At 44.0% G+C, this 20,265-nt stretch overlaps 1 protein-coding gene across 1 annotated transcript in view; it reads right to left on the bottom strand.

Moving 5' to 3' along the window:
- Nucleotides 1-20,265, bottom strand: part of glud1a (glutamate dehydrogenase 1a) — a 110,245-nt gene that overhangs the window by 12,439 nt on the left and 77,541 nt on the right. The window contains exons 10-11 of the mRNA XM_068020775.1: nucleotides 17,201-17,324; nucleotides 9,651-9,742 (exon numbers count right to left, since the gene is read on the bottom strand). Of these exons, the coding sequence (XP_067876876.1) occupies nucleotides 9,651-9,742; nucleotides 17,201-17,324 (216 nt within the window). The remainder of the gene's footprint in view (nucleotides 1-9,650; nucleotides 9,743-17,200; nucleotides 17,325-20,265) is intronic.

Genomic DNA, 20,265 nt, shown 5'->3' with positions numbered 1-20,265 from the left:
TCCTTGTGGAGATGAAGTCTTGCCTTCATATTCAGGATACCCTCCATCATTTATTTATTTAGAGACACAGCACTGAAACAGGCCCTTCGGCCCATCGAGTCTGTGGCGACGAACAACCACCCATTTATACCAAACCTACATTAACCCCATATTTCCTACCACATCCCCACCATTCTCCTACCACCTACCTACACTAGGGGCAATTTACAATGGCCAATTAACCTATCGACCTGCAAGTCTTTGGCTGTGGGAAGAAACCGGAGCACCCAGCGGAAACCCACGCTGTCACAGGGAGAACTTGCAAACTCCGCACAGGCAGTACCCAGAACTGAACCTGGGTCACTGGAGCTGTGAGGCTGCGGTGCTAATCACTGCGCCACTGTGCCACCCAATGTGTGGCACTTCCACTGTGCTAAATAGGATAGATTTCTAACAGATCTAGCAATGCAAAACTGGGCATCCATGAGGTACTCTGGGCCATCAGCAGCAGAATTGTTCTCAACCACAATCTGTAAACTCATGGCCCGGCATATTCCCCACTCTACCATTTCCATCAAGCCAGGAGACCAACCCTGGTTCAATGAAGAGTGCAGGAGGGCATGCCAGGAGCAGCACCAGGCATACTTTAAAATGAGTGTCAACCTGATGAAACTACAACACAGGACAACTTGTGTGCCAAAATGTGTAAGCAGCATGCAATAGACAGAGCTAAGCGATCCCACGACCAACAGATTAGATCTAAGCTCTGCAGTCCTACCATATCCAGCCATGAATGGTGGTGGACAATTGAACAACTAACTGGAGGCGGTGGCTCCACAAATATCCCCATCCTCAATGATGGAGGAGCCCAGCACATCATTGCGAAAGATAAAGCTGAAGCATTTGCAACAATCTTCAGCCAGAAGTGCCAAGTTGATGACCCATCATGGCCTCCTCCTGAAATCCCCAGCATCACAGATGACAGATTTCAGCCAATTCGATTCACTCTGCACGATATGAAGAAATGACTAAAGGCACTGTGTACTGCAAAGGCTATAAACCCTGACAATATTCCGGCAATAGTACTGAAGACCTGTGCTCTAGAACTTGCTGCGCCCTTAGCCAAGCTGCTCCAGTATAACTACAACACTGGCATCTACCTGGCAATGTGGAAAATTGCCCAGTTATGTCTTGTACACAAAAAGCAGGACAAGTCCAACCCTGCCAATTACCGCCCTACCAGTCTACTCTCAATCTATCAGTAAAGTGATGGAAGGTGTCATCGACGGTGCTATCAAGCAGCACTTGCTTAGCAATAACCTGCTCAGTGACGCTCAGTTTGGATTCTGCCAGGGCCACTCAGCTCCTGACCTCATTACAGCCTTGGACAAAAGAGCTGAAGTCAAGAGATGAGGTGAGAGTGACTGCCCCTAACACCAAGGCAGCATTTGACCAAGTATGGCACCAAGGAGCCCTAGCAAAACAGAAGTCAATGGGAATGGGGGAAAACTCTCCGCTAGTTGGAGTCATACATAACACAAAGAAAGATGGTTGTGGTTGCTGGAGGTCAATCATCTGAGCTCCAGGACATCACTGCAGGAGTTCCTCAGGGTAGTGTCCTAGGCTCAACCATCTTCAGCTGCTTCATCAGTGACCTTCCTTCAATCATAAAGTCAGAAGTGGGGATGTTCACTGATGTTTGCACAATGTTCAGCACCATTCGTGACTCCTCAGATACTGAAGCAGTCAGTGTAGAAATGCAGCAAGACCTGGACAATATCCAGGCTTGGGCTGATAAGTGGCAAGTAACATTCGACCACACAAGTGCAGGGCAACAGCCATCACCGAGAGAGAATCAAACCATCTCCCCTTGACATTCTATGGCATTATGATTGCTGAATCCCCCACTATCAACATCCTAGGGGTTACCATTGACCAGAAACTGAACTGAAGTAGCCTTATAAATACCATGGCTACAAGAGCAGATCAGAGGCTTGGAATTCTGCGGCAAGTAACTCACCTCCTGACTCCCCAAACCCTGTCTACTGTCTACAAAGCACAAGTCAGGAGCGTGATGGAATACTCTTCACTTGCCTGGATGGGTGTAGCTCCAACAACACTCAAGAAGCTCGAAACCATCCAGGACAAAGCAGCCAGCTTGATTGGCATCCCATCCACAAACATTCAATCCCTCCACCACCGAAGCACAGTGGCAGCAGTGTGTACTATCTACAAGATGCACTGCAGCAACGCACCAAGGCTCCTGAGACAGCACCTTCCAAACCCATAACCTCTACCAACTAGAAGGACAACGGCGGCAGCAGCTGCATGGGAACACCACCACCTGCAAGTACCCCTCCAAGTCACACACCATCCTGACTTGGAACTATATCGCTGTTCCTTCACTGTCACTGGGTCAAAATCCTGGAACTCCTTTCCTAACAGCACTGTGGGTGTACCTACCTCACATGCACTGCAGCAGTTCAAGAAGGCAGCTCACCACCACCTTCTCAAGGGCAATAAATGCTGGCCTAGCCAGCGATGCCCACATCCTATGAATAAATTAAAAAAACTCCAAAGATTCACAACCCTTTGAGTGAAGTAATTTCTCCTCATCTCAGTCCTAAATGATCGGCCCCTTATCTTAAGACTGTGTCCCCAAGTTTTAGATTCCCCGACCAGCGGCAACAATCTCTGTGTCTACCGTATCCAGCCCCTTCAAAATCTTGTATGTTTCAATGAGATCACCTCTCATTCATCTGAATTCCAGAGAGTGTAGGTCCAATTTATTCAGCCTCTCATCACAGGATAACCTCCTTACCCCAGGGACTACATTAGTGATCCTTCGCTGTACCACCTCCAATGCAAGTATATCCTTTCTTAAATGCGGATACCATAACTGCACACAGTACTCCAGATGTGGTCTCACCAAAACCCTGTACAATTGTAGCAAGACTTCTTTATTCCGGTCCTCCAATCCCCCTGCAATGAAGGCCAACTTTATATTTGCCTTCCTAATTGCTTGCTGTACATGCATGCTAACATTCTGCATTCCTTGTACAAGTACACCCAAGTCTCTTTGAACATCAGCGCTTAGAAGTTTCACACCTTCTTTTGGAGGGGTAGATAAAGGCCACAATAAGTAGTAATCAACAGGAAACCCATTTTTGCTTTCCACAATCCCCTAGATTATATTACAGGAACTTGTTACATCTGCAGTTTAGATTTATGGTAACTGAAGAGCTACTTAAAACATTTTGTCGAAACCCCCCAAATGAAATTCAATGTAACATGCATTTAAAAAAAGTCATTTTGAAATGTAGAATTTAAAAGGGATGCCTACTCTCAATCGATGCACTGAAAAACTATTAAAAGCAACATGTCCAAATGCAATTCAGACTTAGCTTTCAATGCCAGTATTTATGGCATTGCCGTTTTGGAGCAAAGCATAAAAGTTGCTTCAAATTAGTTATAAATAATTAAGCAGAAAAGATTCACAAGGATGTTGCCTGACTTGGAGGGCTTGAGTTATAAAGAGAGATTGGATAGACTGGGTCTGTTTTCCCTGGAGCGAAGGAGGCCGAGAGGGGACATGATAGAGGCATATAAATTTATGAGAGGCATAGATAGGGTAGATAGCCAGAGTTTGTTTCCCATGGTAGGGGTGACTAAAACTAGAGGGCATAGATTTAAGGTGACAGGGAGGAGCTTTAAAGGGGATCAAAGGGGTACATTTTTCACACAAAGAATAGTGGGTATTTGGAATGAGCTGCCAGAGGAGGTGGTGGAGGCAGGAACAGTAGCAACATTTAAGAGGCATCTGGACAGGTACTTGAATGAGCAACGCATAGAGGGATATGGAATTAATGCAGACAGGTGGGATTAGTATAGATAGGCAATATGGTCGGCATGGACGCGGTGGGCCGAAGGGCCTGTTTCTATGCTGTATGACTCTATGACTATAAATGTTGAGGAAAGTAGAATCCTGTTAGCTTTCTACAATGCGTTATAAAGCAATGCAGCCTTGGACCAACACTGCTAACATATTACGTCAGGAAAGTGTTAAAACAACTTTAGAACCCAAAATAAAACACAAGAAATGTTCAGATCTCCAGACAAATGCAACCCTCCATTTCAGGAGCACATTGTGAGCAGTCCAGAAGTGACTGGTCTCCCAATATTGCCTCCCCCACTATCTGTGGAGAAACACTTGACCTTCACTGAACATCTCCCTCTGCCAATTCTGTTCAGCAACTCAGAGCACCAAGATAATTTTCTTGGTATGTAGACACACGCAACATGCATTATTCAAAGCATGCTTTGTGCACCTGTAAGGAACATTAGCCACTGGGGATGAAAACAAAACATTTGAACAGCACTCGCGATGAGAAGCATTATTGTGTGCCAAAGTCAGTGACAGCCAGAGCAGTATGTCATGCAGGACCATTAGGGAAAGTCAGACTAGTTAGCACTTCTACCAATATAGAACCCATTGTTAATTTAGATCTATTTAATGCATTACAGTGGCAGTAATTTCTCAAACAAGGCTAAAGGGTAGTGGTGAAAATTAGACGACAATCCTTTATTGCATATCCTGAGTCAACAATAAAACACCTGTCAATTTTCCAGCTCAGGTCTTCAAATGAGAATGCACCATTATCATGGGCTACCGCAGAGCATTATTAGAATGGCCTCAGGGAATGTTAACGTGCATGATGGGGGTGCAGTAAACATCCTGAGAATAGGGCACATGGCATTCAAAGCCAGACAGATGGACAGAGCAGAGGTTGCTTTTTACATGGCAGCCTTTTAAGGGCAGTTGCATGGCCTGCACAACTAGGTGAAGGTTTCAAGAGTCAGATGTTGTGCACACTTCTCTGCCCCACGATTTAGTACATGTAATGGTGAATCCAGAAAGCATTTACATCATGCTATCTCAGAATTCTACTGGGCATGAAACCTAATCCAGAGTGCAGAGACCAATTCAAGAGCACAGAATTGCTACTCTGAACTGGTGGCTAAACTCTGATGAATTGCAGGGCACATGCTGACATAATTCCTGCAATTCGAAGTAACTAATTGCATAGAAGTGCTTTGAGATGTTTGATACTTCTACAGCTATGCTCTGACTGCTGGTTGAAACTTGCACGAAACATCCAAAATCTGCTTTAGTTCCATAATGGAGATCTGCCAGCCACTCTGGTCTCTAGGCAACTGACTCTTCCTTTCATCAAGGAGACTGTTTTACTCTTGTCACAACATGTTTTATTCAAGGAAACACTGAGCCCAAGTGTTCAGTACAGAATGAATAAAGTGCAAGCAATTTTGAATGCCACAACATGCAAGGACCAAGAAAAGTCAGTTTGTGGTCGGGTGGGAGCGAAGAAGACAAGTTTGAATCACAAATTTGATTAATAATCGTTCATAGGATTCCCAGCACGGGGTGCAAATCACGATGTTACTACTGAGCATGACACCAAGCGAGGAGATGATGTGTACTGACTTAAACTGCCTCGACCCTCATGTAAACAGACTGGATGGATAAATGGGGAGGAAATAAAGATACGTACACTGACGACATCCAGCCCGACCTCACCACTATGTCTTGATCCCTCCACTAACTCTAAACTGTCAGACTTCTTGTCTGACATCAGATGGGCAGGAATTTCCTTTAAACAAATTTTAGAAAAGACTGAAGTCATTGTCTTCAGACCCCACCACAAACTCCATCCCCTAGCCATTGCCTCCATCCCTTCCCCTGGCAACTGCTTTGAGGCTGAACTATACCATTTGCAAACTTGGTGTCGATATTTGACTCCGAGATGTGCTTCTGACTACATATCAACACCATCACTAAGACCATCGCTTTCTACCTCTGTTAAATTGCTCAATTCCACTTCTGCCTTAGCTCATCGGCTGCTGAAATTCTCATCGATGCATGTGCTAGCTTTAGACTTGATTACTCTTGGCCAGCCTCCCACCTTCCTTTGTAAACTTGAAGTCATCAAAAACATTGCTGCCTTTGTCTTAACTTGCACCAAGTCCCATTCACTCATCACCTGTGCTCAGAGATTATCTTTGGATCCCGGTTAAGAAATGCCACGGTTTTAAAATTCTCAACCTGGTTTTCAAATTCTTCCATGGACTTGCCCATCCCTCTCTCTCTCCAGCCCTACAACTCTCAGATATTGGCGCTCCTCCAATTCTGGCTTTATAAGCATTCCCAATTTTACTTGCTTCAACACTGGAAGCCATGCCTTCAGCTGTCAAGGTCCTAAGCTCTGGAATTCCCTCCCTAAATTTCTCTGCTTCTCTTTCCTCCTTAAACTCCAACTCTTTGACCAAGCATTTGGTTATCTGCCCTAATTCCTTATGGGGCTCAGTGTCAAATTTTGTTTGCTAACACTGTAAAATGCCTTGGGGCTTTTTACTACGTTAAATCACGATATAAATACAAGTTGTAGCTGTTTTTCTGATGTTTGGAATTAGACACCCATAATATGCATGTGTCACCCACCAAATAATGTTGCAATATAAACCAGATTATTAAAACTTGCTTCAAATTCAAACCATACTAGTTTACATTTAAAATTATTGGGTTGGTGGTGGGGGAGGGGGGGGGGCGCGTGGAAAAAGGTGGCTGTGGACTTGGACTGAATAATATTGTTTAAACTTCACAATATTTTTGAACAGTACAGCAAATTTTCCATCGTGAAACCTATGCCAATGAAACTATACGTAAAGCTACTTAACATTCTTGAGTGAGGTAAGGTGCATGGAATGCTAGTTAACTAACTTGTCAAGTTTAGAGATCCCTCGCAGGTGTGGCATCAAAATTTTGCACAAAATACATTTATCTGGTTAAAGGATTTTGGTTGTTTGTTCAATGCATTAAAACCAATACTGATCTAAATTCCTCTTGAACATTGCCCACTTCTACTTAAGTTACCAATACAACAGGAGATTAGGCCTGCACTTTGCCACGGTTGGGCAGAAATAAAAACGGGAACCACATTCTCCAGTCATTTCTTAAGAGGTGGAGGTAGGGTTCCTATTGGAAAAAGGAGGCATTTACTTGCTCTTTCAGCTCTGCCCCATTGCTTCAGGCATTACAGCGGGACATTAGTTAAAGATCACATTTAGTGGATTCAACACTAAATCATTTCAATTTATTTCACTTTGCAAGAATTTTAGAATTGGTATCAAAATGATCAGATACTGCCTTAAGTTGAGAAATTTCAGACAGGTCTGTTAAGAGCCCACTGAGCCTTCAACAGACTGTCCTGAACTCGGAGGTTGAAGGTGCGTGTCCAAAAGCAATATATGATGAGGACTGATCGCCTAGACTCAGCTTGTATTCCCTGTGTATAGAAAATTAAAGGATGATCTAATTGCAGCATTGATTAAATAGCAAAGGCTTGGGGACAGTACACTGGAATTAGCTACTGCACACTTCACATTCCAAAACCTAAAAGGTTAAATGGGTTAAATTATGAGGACAGGTTGCACAGACTAGGTTTGCAATCCCTTGCGTATAGATTAAAGGCTGATCTAATTTGTGTTGAAGATAATTAAAGATTTTGATAAGGGAGAGAGAAACTATTTCCTCTAGTGGGAGAGTGCAGAACAAGTTCATAGCCTTGAAATTAGGGCTAGGCTGCTCAGGGGCGAGGTCAGAAAGCACTGCTTCACAAAGAGTAGTGGAAACCAAACTTCCATAAAATGTTGCTGAGGCTTGTAGTCATTTGCAAATTTCATAACAGATTGATAGATTTCTGTTAGGCGACAGTATTAAGGGTTACAGAATCAAGCTGGAGTTAAGAAACAGATCAGCCATACATTCCTTCTTCCCTGATGAGATCAACCATGGTGCAATGTGGAGACACACTATGAAAATTTAAATGAAATACCATAACCAAGCATGGAGCAAGTCAGGCTGCGATAAAGGCCTGCTACCCGCCCCGAACCCGACGACATGCATCGGGTTTGGGTTGGGTCGGGTATTCGGGCTGGGGTCGGACACGCTGTATCACAGGCAAGTGGCTCCAATGTTAATTTAATTTTTGGACTAGAAAAGGTGGTTTTGTTAGTTATTTTAAACTTGTGCAGATCAGCAACAAAGTGAAAAATGGAAGGTAAGTTAACTGATGGTTGGGTCGGGCGCGGGAAAAAAAAGGAAGGACTCGGGCCGGGTCAGGCTCGGGTTGGGTTTATTTTTTTTGCAGACCTGAGCAGGCCTTTAGCCTGTGACACTCAATTCCCAGGGGAGAGTGCTAAAGTTAGCAAAGGCCTTGGAGCTGGTCTCAGGTCTGTGCTAGGGACAAAAAAAGTGGAAAAAGGGAACTTCTTGGTTTTAAAAAGATAAAATGGCAAGATTTTAGAAAGTTTCTTTCATTCTGTTTTCCAACATTCAGCATCAGCTGGTGGACAGGGCCAGTAATCAGCCCTGCTCCAGCAGTTTACTTATTTAAAAAAAAAATGGAGAAGTTTTGTGATATGGTACTAATGTGCAGTACTACAGTGTAGGAGCATGTGGGGTGGTTCCTAAGACCCCCACTCAAACTTTCGATCTTGATTGTGCCATCATGGAGAAGTCAAAAGGTCAGCTATCATCAACTGGAAACATCTTTTCCTACAAATGCAGCAGCTGCATTAACTAGTTACCACGCCTATTTTACATGGTTTGTGTTTGTTTTGTAAATGGCGCACTCAACTGTCCAACTTCAAAGGAAACACCCCAATTTCTGAATGGACAGATTTTACAAGCAAACATTGTACCATCAGCACTTGGCAGCCTTCATCTCAAAATTTTCAGGAGAGAGTATCTGCATTGCTCTCATTCAAACAAATTGCCTACACCCTTTCTTTGTTCTCTCCATGTTGTTCAGGTATAAAACTGCAGAATGATTAATCAACAATTAAACTGCTTGTACAGCAATGTGCACAGCATCCGAAACAAAATGTGGGAACTGGAAACAATTCCTAGAGAGGAACCAGATGCAGTATGGATAACTGAAACATGGCTACATAAAGAACAGGATTGGCAGTTAAATAGTGCAGGATACAACATATTCACAAAAGGTCCAAATTCACAATCATTAGGCTACCATAACCAATAAATGCCAATTCCCTGCGACTGCAGCACACATCATTATTGCAGCTTCCCAAACATAGAATCATACTATCACATATCATAAAAGCGGAATAGAGGAGCTGCACGCGGCTAACTTAGCAAATTCTCTCCCAGGCAAAAATTAAGGGTTAATGGGCAAAGATTTGCCTTCAGCACATGTAATTTTCTATTACACCCAGGTTTTGCTATGCCAATAACAATTTCAAAATACAAGGTTAGATTCAGAGCAGCTTTACTCCTATTCAATGTGACTACTTCTATTATCCTTAGGGTGTTAAGAAATAAAGACAGATCTCCCAAGGTCCCATTTTCATTCACTTGCTCTGTGGAAGTCCTGATTGGATCCAGGATTATATTCTTTGGCATTACCATATTTTCTGCTTTTTGCTGTACTCTTGGTTTAGTGCAGAATATGACGTAGATCAGTTTGCCTGTCCATTACATTTTTTGGGGGGGGGGGGGGGGTGGGGGGAGGGGAGCAGTGGGAGGTGGTTGGTGTGGGAGTTAGGGTGAAGAGGAGGAATAGCCCGAGACTCACCGCTATTCTGGCTTGGAATTCTGCCGTTGGCACAACTGGTATTGTGCCGCCATGCTTGCCAAACTTCCTCTCCAAACTTTCCTGGACAGACACTGAGGAACAAATGAAACAGGATTACTATTAGGCAGAGTCAAAATTCAATGAACTAAAATATTTGGGAAACTGCTTAAAGATAGCAATTTCTCGCCCCACTCCATAAGCTTCTGTACTGGATGAAATTGACTAGTTTGAGTCTGTTGATAGCAGACAGAAAACCAAGCATCAATTGGACTTGAAGAAAAAGCCTACTACGGACTAGCCAGCAGTGGCATGATGCACTATGCTTTGTTATGCCCCAATGAATTCTGATGCTGGTGCAGTATAACAAGGGACACCTTCTGAGCGAGGATTTTAAATGCGAATATTTCTATTTCAAGTTTCCCAGTGACCCTAAAGTTAGTTTAAATACAGCACGTGTGCCATCCATTTAAACCATATGGCGCCTTTAATGTAGTAAAACATCCTAAGGTACTTCACGGGAGTGTAAGCGGACAGAAAATGACACTGAGCCAAAGGAGATGGCAACCAAAAGCTTTGTCAAAAACATAGGTTTTTATAGAATGGTTACAGCATAGGAGACGACCATCTGGCCTGTTGTGTTTGTGCTGGCTCTCTGAAGGAGCAATTCACTTAGTGTCACTCCCCCACCTTCTCCCCATAGCCCAGCCCAGGCGACACCTGGAATATTGTGTGCAGTTTTGGTCTCCTTATCTGAGGAAGGATGTTCTTGCTATGGAGGGAGTGCAGCGAAGGTTTACCAGACTGATACCCGGGATGGCGGGACTGACTTATGAGGAGAGATTGAGTCGGTTAGGATTACATTCGCTGGAGTTCAGAAGAGTGGGGTGGGGGGGGGATCTCATAGAAACCTATAAAATTCCAGCAGGACTAGACAGGGTAGATGCAGGAAGAATGTCCCCGATTGGGGGGGGGGGGGGGGGGGGGGGGGGAGAAAGAGTCCAGAACCAGGGATCATAGTCTAAGGATACGGGTAAACCTTTCAGGACTGAGATGAGGAGAAACTTCTTCATCCAGAGAGTGGTGAGCCCGTGAAATTCGCGACCACAGAAAGCAGTTGAGGCCAAAACAGTGTATGTTTTCAAGAAGGAGTTAGATGTAGATCTTGGGTCTAAAGGGATCAAAGGGTATGGGGCGAAAGTGGGAACAGGTTACGGAGTTGGATGATCAGCGATGATCATAATGAATGGCAGAGCGGGCTCGAAGGGCCGAATGGCCAACCATAACTGAAGTTCCTCATTCCTGGAACCATTCTTGTGAATCTTTTCTGCACCCACTAACACTTTCACATCCTTCCTAAAGTGTGGTGCCCAGAACTGGACACAATAAAGAATCAGAAAGGGGTAGAGGGATTTAGGGAGGACATTTCAGAGCTTTGGGCCTAGATGGCTAAAGACACACAGTCAATAGTGGGGTGGCGGAAGTGGGGGGATGCACAAGAGGCCATAGTTGAAGAAACAGTTTGAGTGAGGCGAGTTGTCGAGGGTTACAGGTGATAGCGAAGCCATGCAGGGATTTGAATACAGTCTAATACAGAACCGTGGAACCATAACTCATTTTCTAAAAAGAAATTGGGGAAGACAATTTTAAATCTTTAAGAAAGCTAAAACAACTTGCAATAGACAGCAGCTGAGAATTGTCATTTCATTGCTTACCTCATGGGAAATGACATGTCAATTTTATTATAAGTTCAGTGTGTCTGGGCTTTAACATCTCCCCAAAATAAATGTCATAAAAAATTCAGCACTAATAAAAGCTTAAATTTAATTACACTTTCAATGTAATTCTATACCGTCTGCAGCTCTCAAATCCATCAGAATCAACAACTCCTACAAAAGTAACAAGCAGAAACCACATTTTTTGCTACTCAGTAATTTGCTAGTGAAGATTATTATATTTCAGCCACAATCTTGCTCACAGTACTTGTCATCACAACCAATTTCCATTTACCTACAAAGAAAGGACCCACTTAGCCAAGAAGCATTTCACCAACTGAAACACACCTGCTTAGATTTTGGCATCTATGGGTAAACAAGGATTGGATAGAGCAGCAATTATATCTTGCATTCAAGACAGTAGTCTTGTATCTTCTCTAAAGCTGCGACACTAGGACAATCTATAGATGTCACGAAGACTAACAACATAAAAGAAGAAAGAGGATGCAGGGATCATAAAGGTCAGCCAGCAAGAGATCTCGCTCACTGGCTGCCCAAAATGGTCCTCTATTCCCAATTTAAAAAGGTGGTAACCATTTCCATGGAAGATAATTCAAGAGTTATAAAGGACACATTTGAGCTATTTTGCGTCTGTGCTTTCCATCGTGCCATTTCCTCCTTGGCGCCCCTGCACCATCCGTCACCAGCACTTCAAAGATCAAGTGGTCAATCTGATCCAAGGCCTCAATGGTGCATCACTCCTCATGGAAACTTCAGGCTGGCAGTAGCAGCTTGTTGCTGACATCTTTCTGGCAGGGGTTGGAAGGCAAAAAGCAGGAGAGGGTCCACGGATCAGATCTAAGCTCTGTAGCCCTGTCACATCCAGCCGTGAATGGTGGTGGCTAATTAAACAACTAACTGGAGGAGGTGGCTCCACAAATGTCCCCATGGGAGCCCAGCACATCAGTGCAAAAGATAAGGCTGAAGCATTTGCAACAGTCTTCAGCCAGAAGTGCCGAGTTGATGATCCATTTCGGCCTCCTCCTGAAGTCCCCAGCATCACAGATGCCAGACTTCAGCCAATTTGATTCACTCCACGTGATATCAAGAAATGACTGAAGGCACTGGATACTGCAAAGGGTATGGGCCGACAATATTCCGGCAATAGTACTGAAATCCTGTGCTCCACAACTTGCCGCGCCCCTAGCCAAGCTGTTCCAGTACAGCTACAACACTGGCATCTACCCGGCAATGTGGAAAATTGCCCAGGTATGTCCTGTACACAAAAGGCAGGACAAGTCCAACCTGGTCAATTACCACCCCATCAGTCTACTCTCAATCATCAGTAAAGTGATGGAAGGTGCAGTGAAGGTCTGATGCCTTCTGTCACCAACAGTTTTCTGACATTGACCGTCACCTTTCACCATGGACATACAATCCCTCTACACCTCCATCCCCTACCAAAGCAGCCAGAGTGCTTTCCATTTTTCCTTGAACGGAAGCTCAACCAGTCTCCATCCACCACCAGCCTCATCCACCTGGCCGAACAGTGAACAACTTCACAGAATTGTTACAGCAAAGGAGGCGGCCAGTCAGCCCATCATGTCTACGCTGGCTCTCCGAAAGAGCAGTTTACCTAGTGCCACTCTCCCACCTCCTCCCTGCAGCCCTGCACATTTTTCCTGCTCAGCTATCAATCCAATTCCCTCTTGAATAAATGAAGCAGCCTCCACCACACACTCGGAGTGCATTCCAGATTGTAACCACCCGGCGTGAAAAAGTTCTTCCCCATGTCGCCATTGCTTATTTTGCCAATTACCTTAAATCTGTGCCCTCTTCTTCTCGATCCCTCCACGAATGTGAACAGTTCAATTATACTCACTTCGACCAAATAAAAAGGTGTTGCTATGGGAAACTGTAGGGGACCTAGCTATGCCTGCCTTTCTGTGGGATATGTGGGACATTGTTTTTTCCCAGTTCTGCCTAGTGCCCTCGCTTACCTCTTTATCCTGTACATTGGTGACTACCAATGCAATTTCAATTTGCTGTTGCCACAAACTGGAAAATTTCATCAACCCTTCCCTCATCTTTAACAGAGACCATCTCAGACTCCCGACTCTTCCCTTCCTCGACTTCTATTTCCATTTCTGGGCACAGGCTATCAATATCTACCATAAACCCACTGACTCCCACAGCTACCTTGACTACACTTTCTCCCACACGCAACTTTTTTAAAATTTTTTTTTAAGGATTATAGGAACATAGGCAATAGGAGGAGGAGGCCATTTGGCCCCTCGAGCCTGCTCCGCCATTCAACTAGATCACGGCTGATCTTCTACCTCAATGCCATTTTCCTGCACTATTCCCATATCCCTTGATATCTTTAATATCTAAAAATCTATCAATCTCTGTCTTAACATACTCAATGACTGAGTCTCCACAGCCCTCTGGGGTAGAGAATTCCAAAGATTCGCTACCCTATGAGTGAAGAAATTCCTCCTTACCTCAGTCCTAAATGGCCTACCTCCTATTCTGAAACTGGGGTAACATTCTTCCTGCATCTACCCTGTCGAGCCCTGCAAGAATTTTGTATGCCTCAATAAGATCACTTCTCATTCTTCTAAACTCTAGAGAATACAAGCCCCGTCTCCTCAATCTCTCCTTACAGGACAATCCCACCATCCCAGGAATCAGTCTGGTGGACCTTTGCTGCACTCCCTCTACTGCAAGTATATCCTTCCTTGGGTAAGGAGATCAAAACCGTACAAAATACTCCAGGTGTAGTCTTACCAAGGAACTACACAATTGCCGCAAGACTTCTTTACTTCTATTCTATTCTCCCAGTTTCTCTGTCGCATCTATTCTAATGATATAACCTTCCAGAGAAGTGCTTCCAATATAGAATACTGTAGTCACTGCTCATGATGCGGTCCCCTCTACATTGAGGAGATCAGATGCAGATTGGGTGACTTCGTGACCAGGCTTCCACTTGGATGTCATTTTAATTCTCTATCTCACCCACACTGACTTCTGCCTCCTACAGTCTTCTAATTAAGTTCAATGCAAGCTTGAGAAACAGCACCTCATCTTTTTATTAAGCACTTTACAGCCTTCCAGACTCAACGTAGAGTTCTACAATTTCAGATCATAACCTCTACCCCCATTTTTTTCTGACAGCAGCTGTAGGTAATGATTCCACTATTGCCATTTTCACTTCCTTTAGACCTATCTTCTGTTTCTTCACTTGTCCTATTACCAATGTTCCCTTTGACTTCTGTTTGCAGTGCGAGGCTAGCTTGTTGCCCTGTGCAGTTCCTTTAAGACTGATGTGCAGTCTGTTTGTTTCCTGCGCAGCACATTCCTGCTGCTGCATGGTCGCACACCCACGCAGATTAGAGGAAACATTGCTCATTCACATCTCTTTTTGCCTTGCACCATTATCCTTGCTCTCATTTAATCTCTCCAGCCTTCCATACCACCTTCCCCTTTCTCTGCCTCTGTTCTTGCTTAAAACTTGTTATTCATCTTTAACTTTTTCCAGTTCTGAAAGGTTAGACTTGAAATGTTAACTCTGATTCTCTCTCCACAGATGCTGCCAGACCAGAGTACTTCCAGCATTCTATGTTTTAATTCTGGACTTTTCAATGTCTGGTGCTTACCTCAATAGCACCAAACTAAGTCAGACCTGGTAATTTCATTACTAATAACTATCTATGCATCAGCCAGACACACCCACGTGATCTCTCTTCTCCCTGCCAAATTACCTGCTCTGTACTTAATAAAACTATCAGACTCTTTAGGGAATTACAGCAATTTATATTATAACATACAGAATGCAGTAGCTAACCATTTAATAGACTGTGCACTTACCGTAACACTACTCATCATAGAGTCATACAGCACAGAAACAGGTCCTTCGGCCCACTGTGTCTGTGCCGGCCATCAAGCACCTATTTATTCTAATCTCATTTTCCAGCACTTGGCCCGTAGCCTTGTATGCTATGGCGTTTCAAGTGCTCATCTAAATACTGCTTAAACGTTGAGGGTTCCTGCCTAATTAACCCCTCAGGCAGTGCGTTCCAGATTCCAACCACCGTCTGGGTGAAAATATTTTTCCTCAAATCCCCTCTAAACCTCATGCCCCTTACCTTACATCTATATCCCCTAGTTATTGACACCTCCACTAAGGGAAAAAGTTTCTTCCCATCTATCCTATCAATGTCCCTCATAATTTTGTATACCTCAATCAGGTCCCCCCTCAGCCTTCTCTGTTCTAAGGAAAACAACTCTAGCCCATCCAGTCTCTCTTCATAGCTGAAATGCTCCAGCCCAGGCAACATACTGGTGAATCACCTCTGCATCCTCTCCAATGCAACCACATCCTCCCTATAGTGTGGCGACCAGAACTGTACACAGTACTCCAGCTGTGGCCTAACTAGCGTTTTATACACCTCCATCATAGCCTCCCTGCTCTTATATTCTATGCCTCGTCTAATAAAGGCAAGTATCCCATATGCCTTCTTAACCACCTTATCTATCTGTACTGCTGCCTTCAGTGATCTATGGACAAGTACACCAAGGTCCGTCTGACCCTCTGTACTTCCTAGGGTCCTACCATCCATTGTATATTCCCTTGCCTTGTTCGTCCTCCAAAATGCATCACCTCACACTTCTCAGGATTAAATTCCATTTGCCACTGCTCGTCCATCTTACCAGCCCATCTATATCATCCTGTAATCTCAGGCTTTCCTCCTCACTATTTACGACACCACCAATTTTCATGTCATCTGTGAACTTACTGATCATACCTGCTACATTCATGTCTAAATCATTAATGTAACTTATAATTAAGTTATAAGTCATTATTGCTGTTCAGTAAGTATGACAAACATCCTGTGGGTGCCAAATTCAGACAACTCCCCTCTTCAATTAGTGCCAATTTATAGATTTGTACAACAGCAAACGCACCAGACCAACTCAAGGCCCACCCCTTAAACCTCCATATCAGCAACAACAGCACTGGCTGTGATTAACCAATTAGTTACTGGATTTCAGGGGATAGGAAGCATAACCCTGACATTAATAGTTAGCAAAACTCTCAAGAACTGCAGCAAACAGATTAAATCCAAAGAAGAAACCAAGACCAGCCACATGACTCCTTAAAGCACTCATTAAGTTAGTGCACCACTGCAGAATTATTACCTTGAGGAATCTTGCGTGTGTGACTGCTCAACTGGAACCTTTGATAAGTTTCACCCATCCTCTGTGCTGGGTTTTACCAAGGTCACAGGAGTCAGTGTCCAAAATTAGTTTCCCCATCTAAAAATTATTTAACAGAAAGAATTGCCCCCTTGGTTTGGGATGGATTCAAATATAGCTCTCAAAAGGTGACAAATTCCATCTCCCATCATTTTCTTTTCTCAGCCCCTATCCTATACTGGGCTACAGCTCCACATGGGTTTCAGCCCACCAGCACCCTTACCCAAATGACCATTTGCAGTCTGGACAATGAATATGACTCCATGAAGATCAAAAATGTGGCTCACCCTGACCAAATGCCATCTCACATTCCAGCAGACAACAATTAGTACCAGAACTGCTGACTGATTTTTCTCCCTCGCTTTCCTAGCCTATGGATAGATGCTAACTGTAACGACTTCACTGCTGCCCAAGTGAAGGCTTCGTAACACACTGCATCGTTTATTTCAATGTTCTGTTGAACTATTAATGATAAATTCAGGTTTAAAAACCACAAGACCACTCTGCTTTGCTCCACGGAGTGTTGGCCTTCAATATTGTACTCATGTAAATCTTCATGAAAGCCGCAAAATCACGTACTTAGCAGATGGTAGTTGGAGTCTCTCTCATATTTGAAGGTCAGACGGCCATAGCTAACATGGTTCAGATTTTTCAGCCACTCAAAGTAGGAAACGGTGACGCCACCAGCATTTAAGTATAGATCCTGCAAAGAGAAGGGAAAAATAGTTACAGATCTGAATTGCAGTGATCCGGGTGGTGCAGTCCACTGAAGCACCAACCGCGATGCTGAGTGATACTAGGATTCATACACATTTTTCTTTGAAATCCTGTTCTTAGCTGCAGCAATGTAGGGGTAGAGCGGGAGATTGACTGACACATCTCTTCAAAAAAAAGTCTCCAGCAAACTACATTCTTACATGTCCTTAAGGTACTTCACAGTAGTAACAGCAGAGGCTTCAGATCAGGTTGGATGCTGTTTCTCTCAAGTGCAGTTGGTGCAGAGTACAGGGGCGGAGAGGAATAGAGGCTGGAGTGGGTACATCACATAAACGGGCTTAGATAATTTATGAAGGTCACTGATGGGAAGTACTGTGATTTAGTGTCTTACTAAATTTTTCAACAGTATTAGGACATTTAAACATGAGAACCTCACCATACACAATGAGTGGAGGGGACTAGCGAATCAGAATCACTATGATGCACATTTAAAAGGTGAACTTTCAAATATAAAAATATATGTACTCCTGAATTATTTCCTCTGGTTGGGGAGTCAGTGGCAAGCAGTTATCATCAAGAATATAGGACCAGAAACCCTTCGAGCTGTTCTGCCATTCAATTAGCTCAGAGCTGATCTATATCTTAACACCATATACCTCCTTGGTTCCATAAACCCTTAATACTCTTAGCTAACAAAAATTTATCAATTGGAGTTCTGAAATTTTCAACAGAGCTAACCTCAACAGCGTTTTATTTTGGGGTCGGGGGGTGTTGGCAGGGAAGCTGTTGCAGATTTCCAGTACATTGTGTGTGAAGTACTTTCTACATCACCCCCACAAACTAATTTTAAGTTTATGCTCCATTGTTCAGAAGAAATAGTTTCTCTACCTACTCTTATCAATTAATTTAACCGCCTTCGACACAATTAGATCACCCCTTATTCTTTTATTCTTAAGGAAATAAGTCTGCAACCTATCCTCACAATTTAACTCTTTTCACCCTGATATTCTGATGAATGAGAGGTTAGATGATGTTTTTTCAAATTTGAGGGCTGTTGAAGTTCAGATTGTTTTGCCATATGAAATAGAAAGATACCAGTGGATCTTGTAAGGAAACATACATAAACAGCTGAAACAGGGAAACGGAGCCTACAGGGAACGAGGAACGAGAGAATAATTTTTAGTTGCCCTAGCAAGAAACAAGATATGGGTTGAATGGCCTCTTTCTGTGCTTTAAACCTGTATGGTTTTACATGCCAACGTCCTGCAACAAGCTTACCTTTTAACATGAGAAAGCATTTAAGGGTAACATGTTTTTTTCCTATTTTAAAAGGTCACGTGTTGAAATGTTCATTCAATGGACTAATCAAACATCTGAGTTCTTTTTATTCTTTAAAATGTATATAAATACAGCCCTGTACATAATCAAGAAGATCGCCCCCCTCAAATCTAAATCGGGGGACATAATCACTGACCAACGCAAACAGATGGACCGCTGGGTTGAGCACTACCTAGAACTGTACTCCAGGGAGAATGCTGTCACTGAGACTGCCCTCAATGCAGCCCAGCCTCTACCAGTCATGGATGAGCTGGACATACAGCCAACCAAATCGGAACTCAGTGATGCCATTGATTCTCTAGCCAGCGGAAAAGCCCCTGGAAAGGACAGCATTACCCCTGAAATAATCAAGAATGCCGAGCGTGCTATACTCTCAGCACTACATGAACTGCTATGCCTGTGCTGGGACGAGGGAGCAGTACCCCAGGATATGCACGATGCCAATATCATCACCCTCTATAAAAACCAAAGGTGACCGCGGTGACTGCAACAACTACCGTGGAATCTCCCTGCTCAGCATAGTGGGGAAAGTCTTTGCTCGAGTCGCTCTGAACAGGCTCCAGAAGCTGGCCGAGCGCGTCTACCCTGAGGCACAGTGTGGCTTTCGTGCAGAGAGATCCACCATTGACATGCTGTTCTCCCTTCGTCAGATACAGGAGAAATGCCGTGAACAACAGATGCCCCTCTACATTGCTTTCATTGATCTCACCAAAGCCTTTGACCTCGTCAGCAGACGTGGTCTCTTCAGACTACTAGAAAAGATCGGATGTCCACCAAAGCTACTAAGTATCATCACCTCATTCCATGACAATATGAAAGGCACAATTCAACATGGTGGCTCCTCATCAGAGCCCGTTCCTATCCTGAGTGGTGTGAAACAGGGCTGTGTTCTCGCACCCACACTTTTTGGGATTTTCTTCTCCCTGCTGCTTTCACATGCGTTCAAATCCTCTGAAGGAATTTTCCTCCACACAAGATCAGGGGGCAGGTTGTTCAACCTTGCCCGTCTAAGAGCGAAGTCCAAAGTACGGAAAGTCCTCATCAGAGAACTCCTCTTTGCTGACGATGCTGCTTTAACATCTCACACTGAAGAATGCCTGCAGAGTCTCATCGACAGGTTTGCGGCTGCCTGCAATGAATTTGGCCTAACCATCAGCCTCAAGAAAACGAACATCATGGGGCAGGACGTCAGAAATGCTCCATCCATCAATATTGGCGACCACGCTCTGGAAGTGGTTCAAGAGTTCACCTACCTAGGCTCAACTATCACCAGTAACCTGTCTCTAGATGCAGAAATCAACAAGCGCATGGGCAAGGCTTCCACTGCTATGTCCAGACTGGCCAAGAGAGTGTGGGAAAATGGCGCACTGACACGGAACACAAGTCCGAGTGTATCAGGCCTGTGTCCTCAGTACCTTGCTCTACGGCAGCGAGGCCTGGACAACGTATGCCAGCCAAGAGCGACGTCTCAATTCATTCCATCTTCGCTGCCTTCGGAGAATACTTGGCATCAGGTGGCAGGACTATATCTCCAACACAGAAGTCCTTGAAGCGGCCAACATCCCCAGCTTATACACACTACTGAGTCA

Source organism: Heterodontus francisci, chromosome 42 (genome assembly GCF_036365525.1).
Source record: "Heterodontus francisci isolate sHetFra1 chromosome 42, sHetFra1.hap1, whole genome shotgun sequence".
Lineage (NCBI taxonomy): Eukaryota > Metazoa > Chordata > Chondrichthyes > Heterodontiformes > Heterodontidae > Heterodontus > Heterodontus francisci.
The sequence above is the reverse complement of the archived record's forward strand: the minus strand, read 5'-3'. Positions and strand labels throughout refer to the sequence as shown.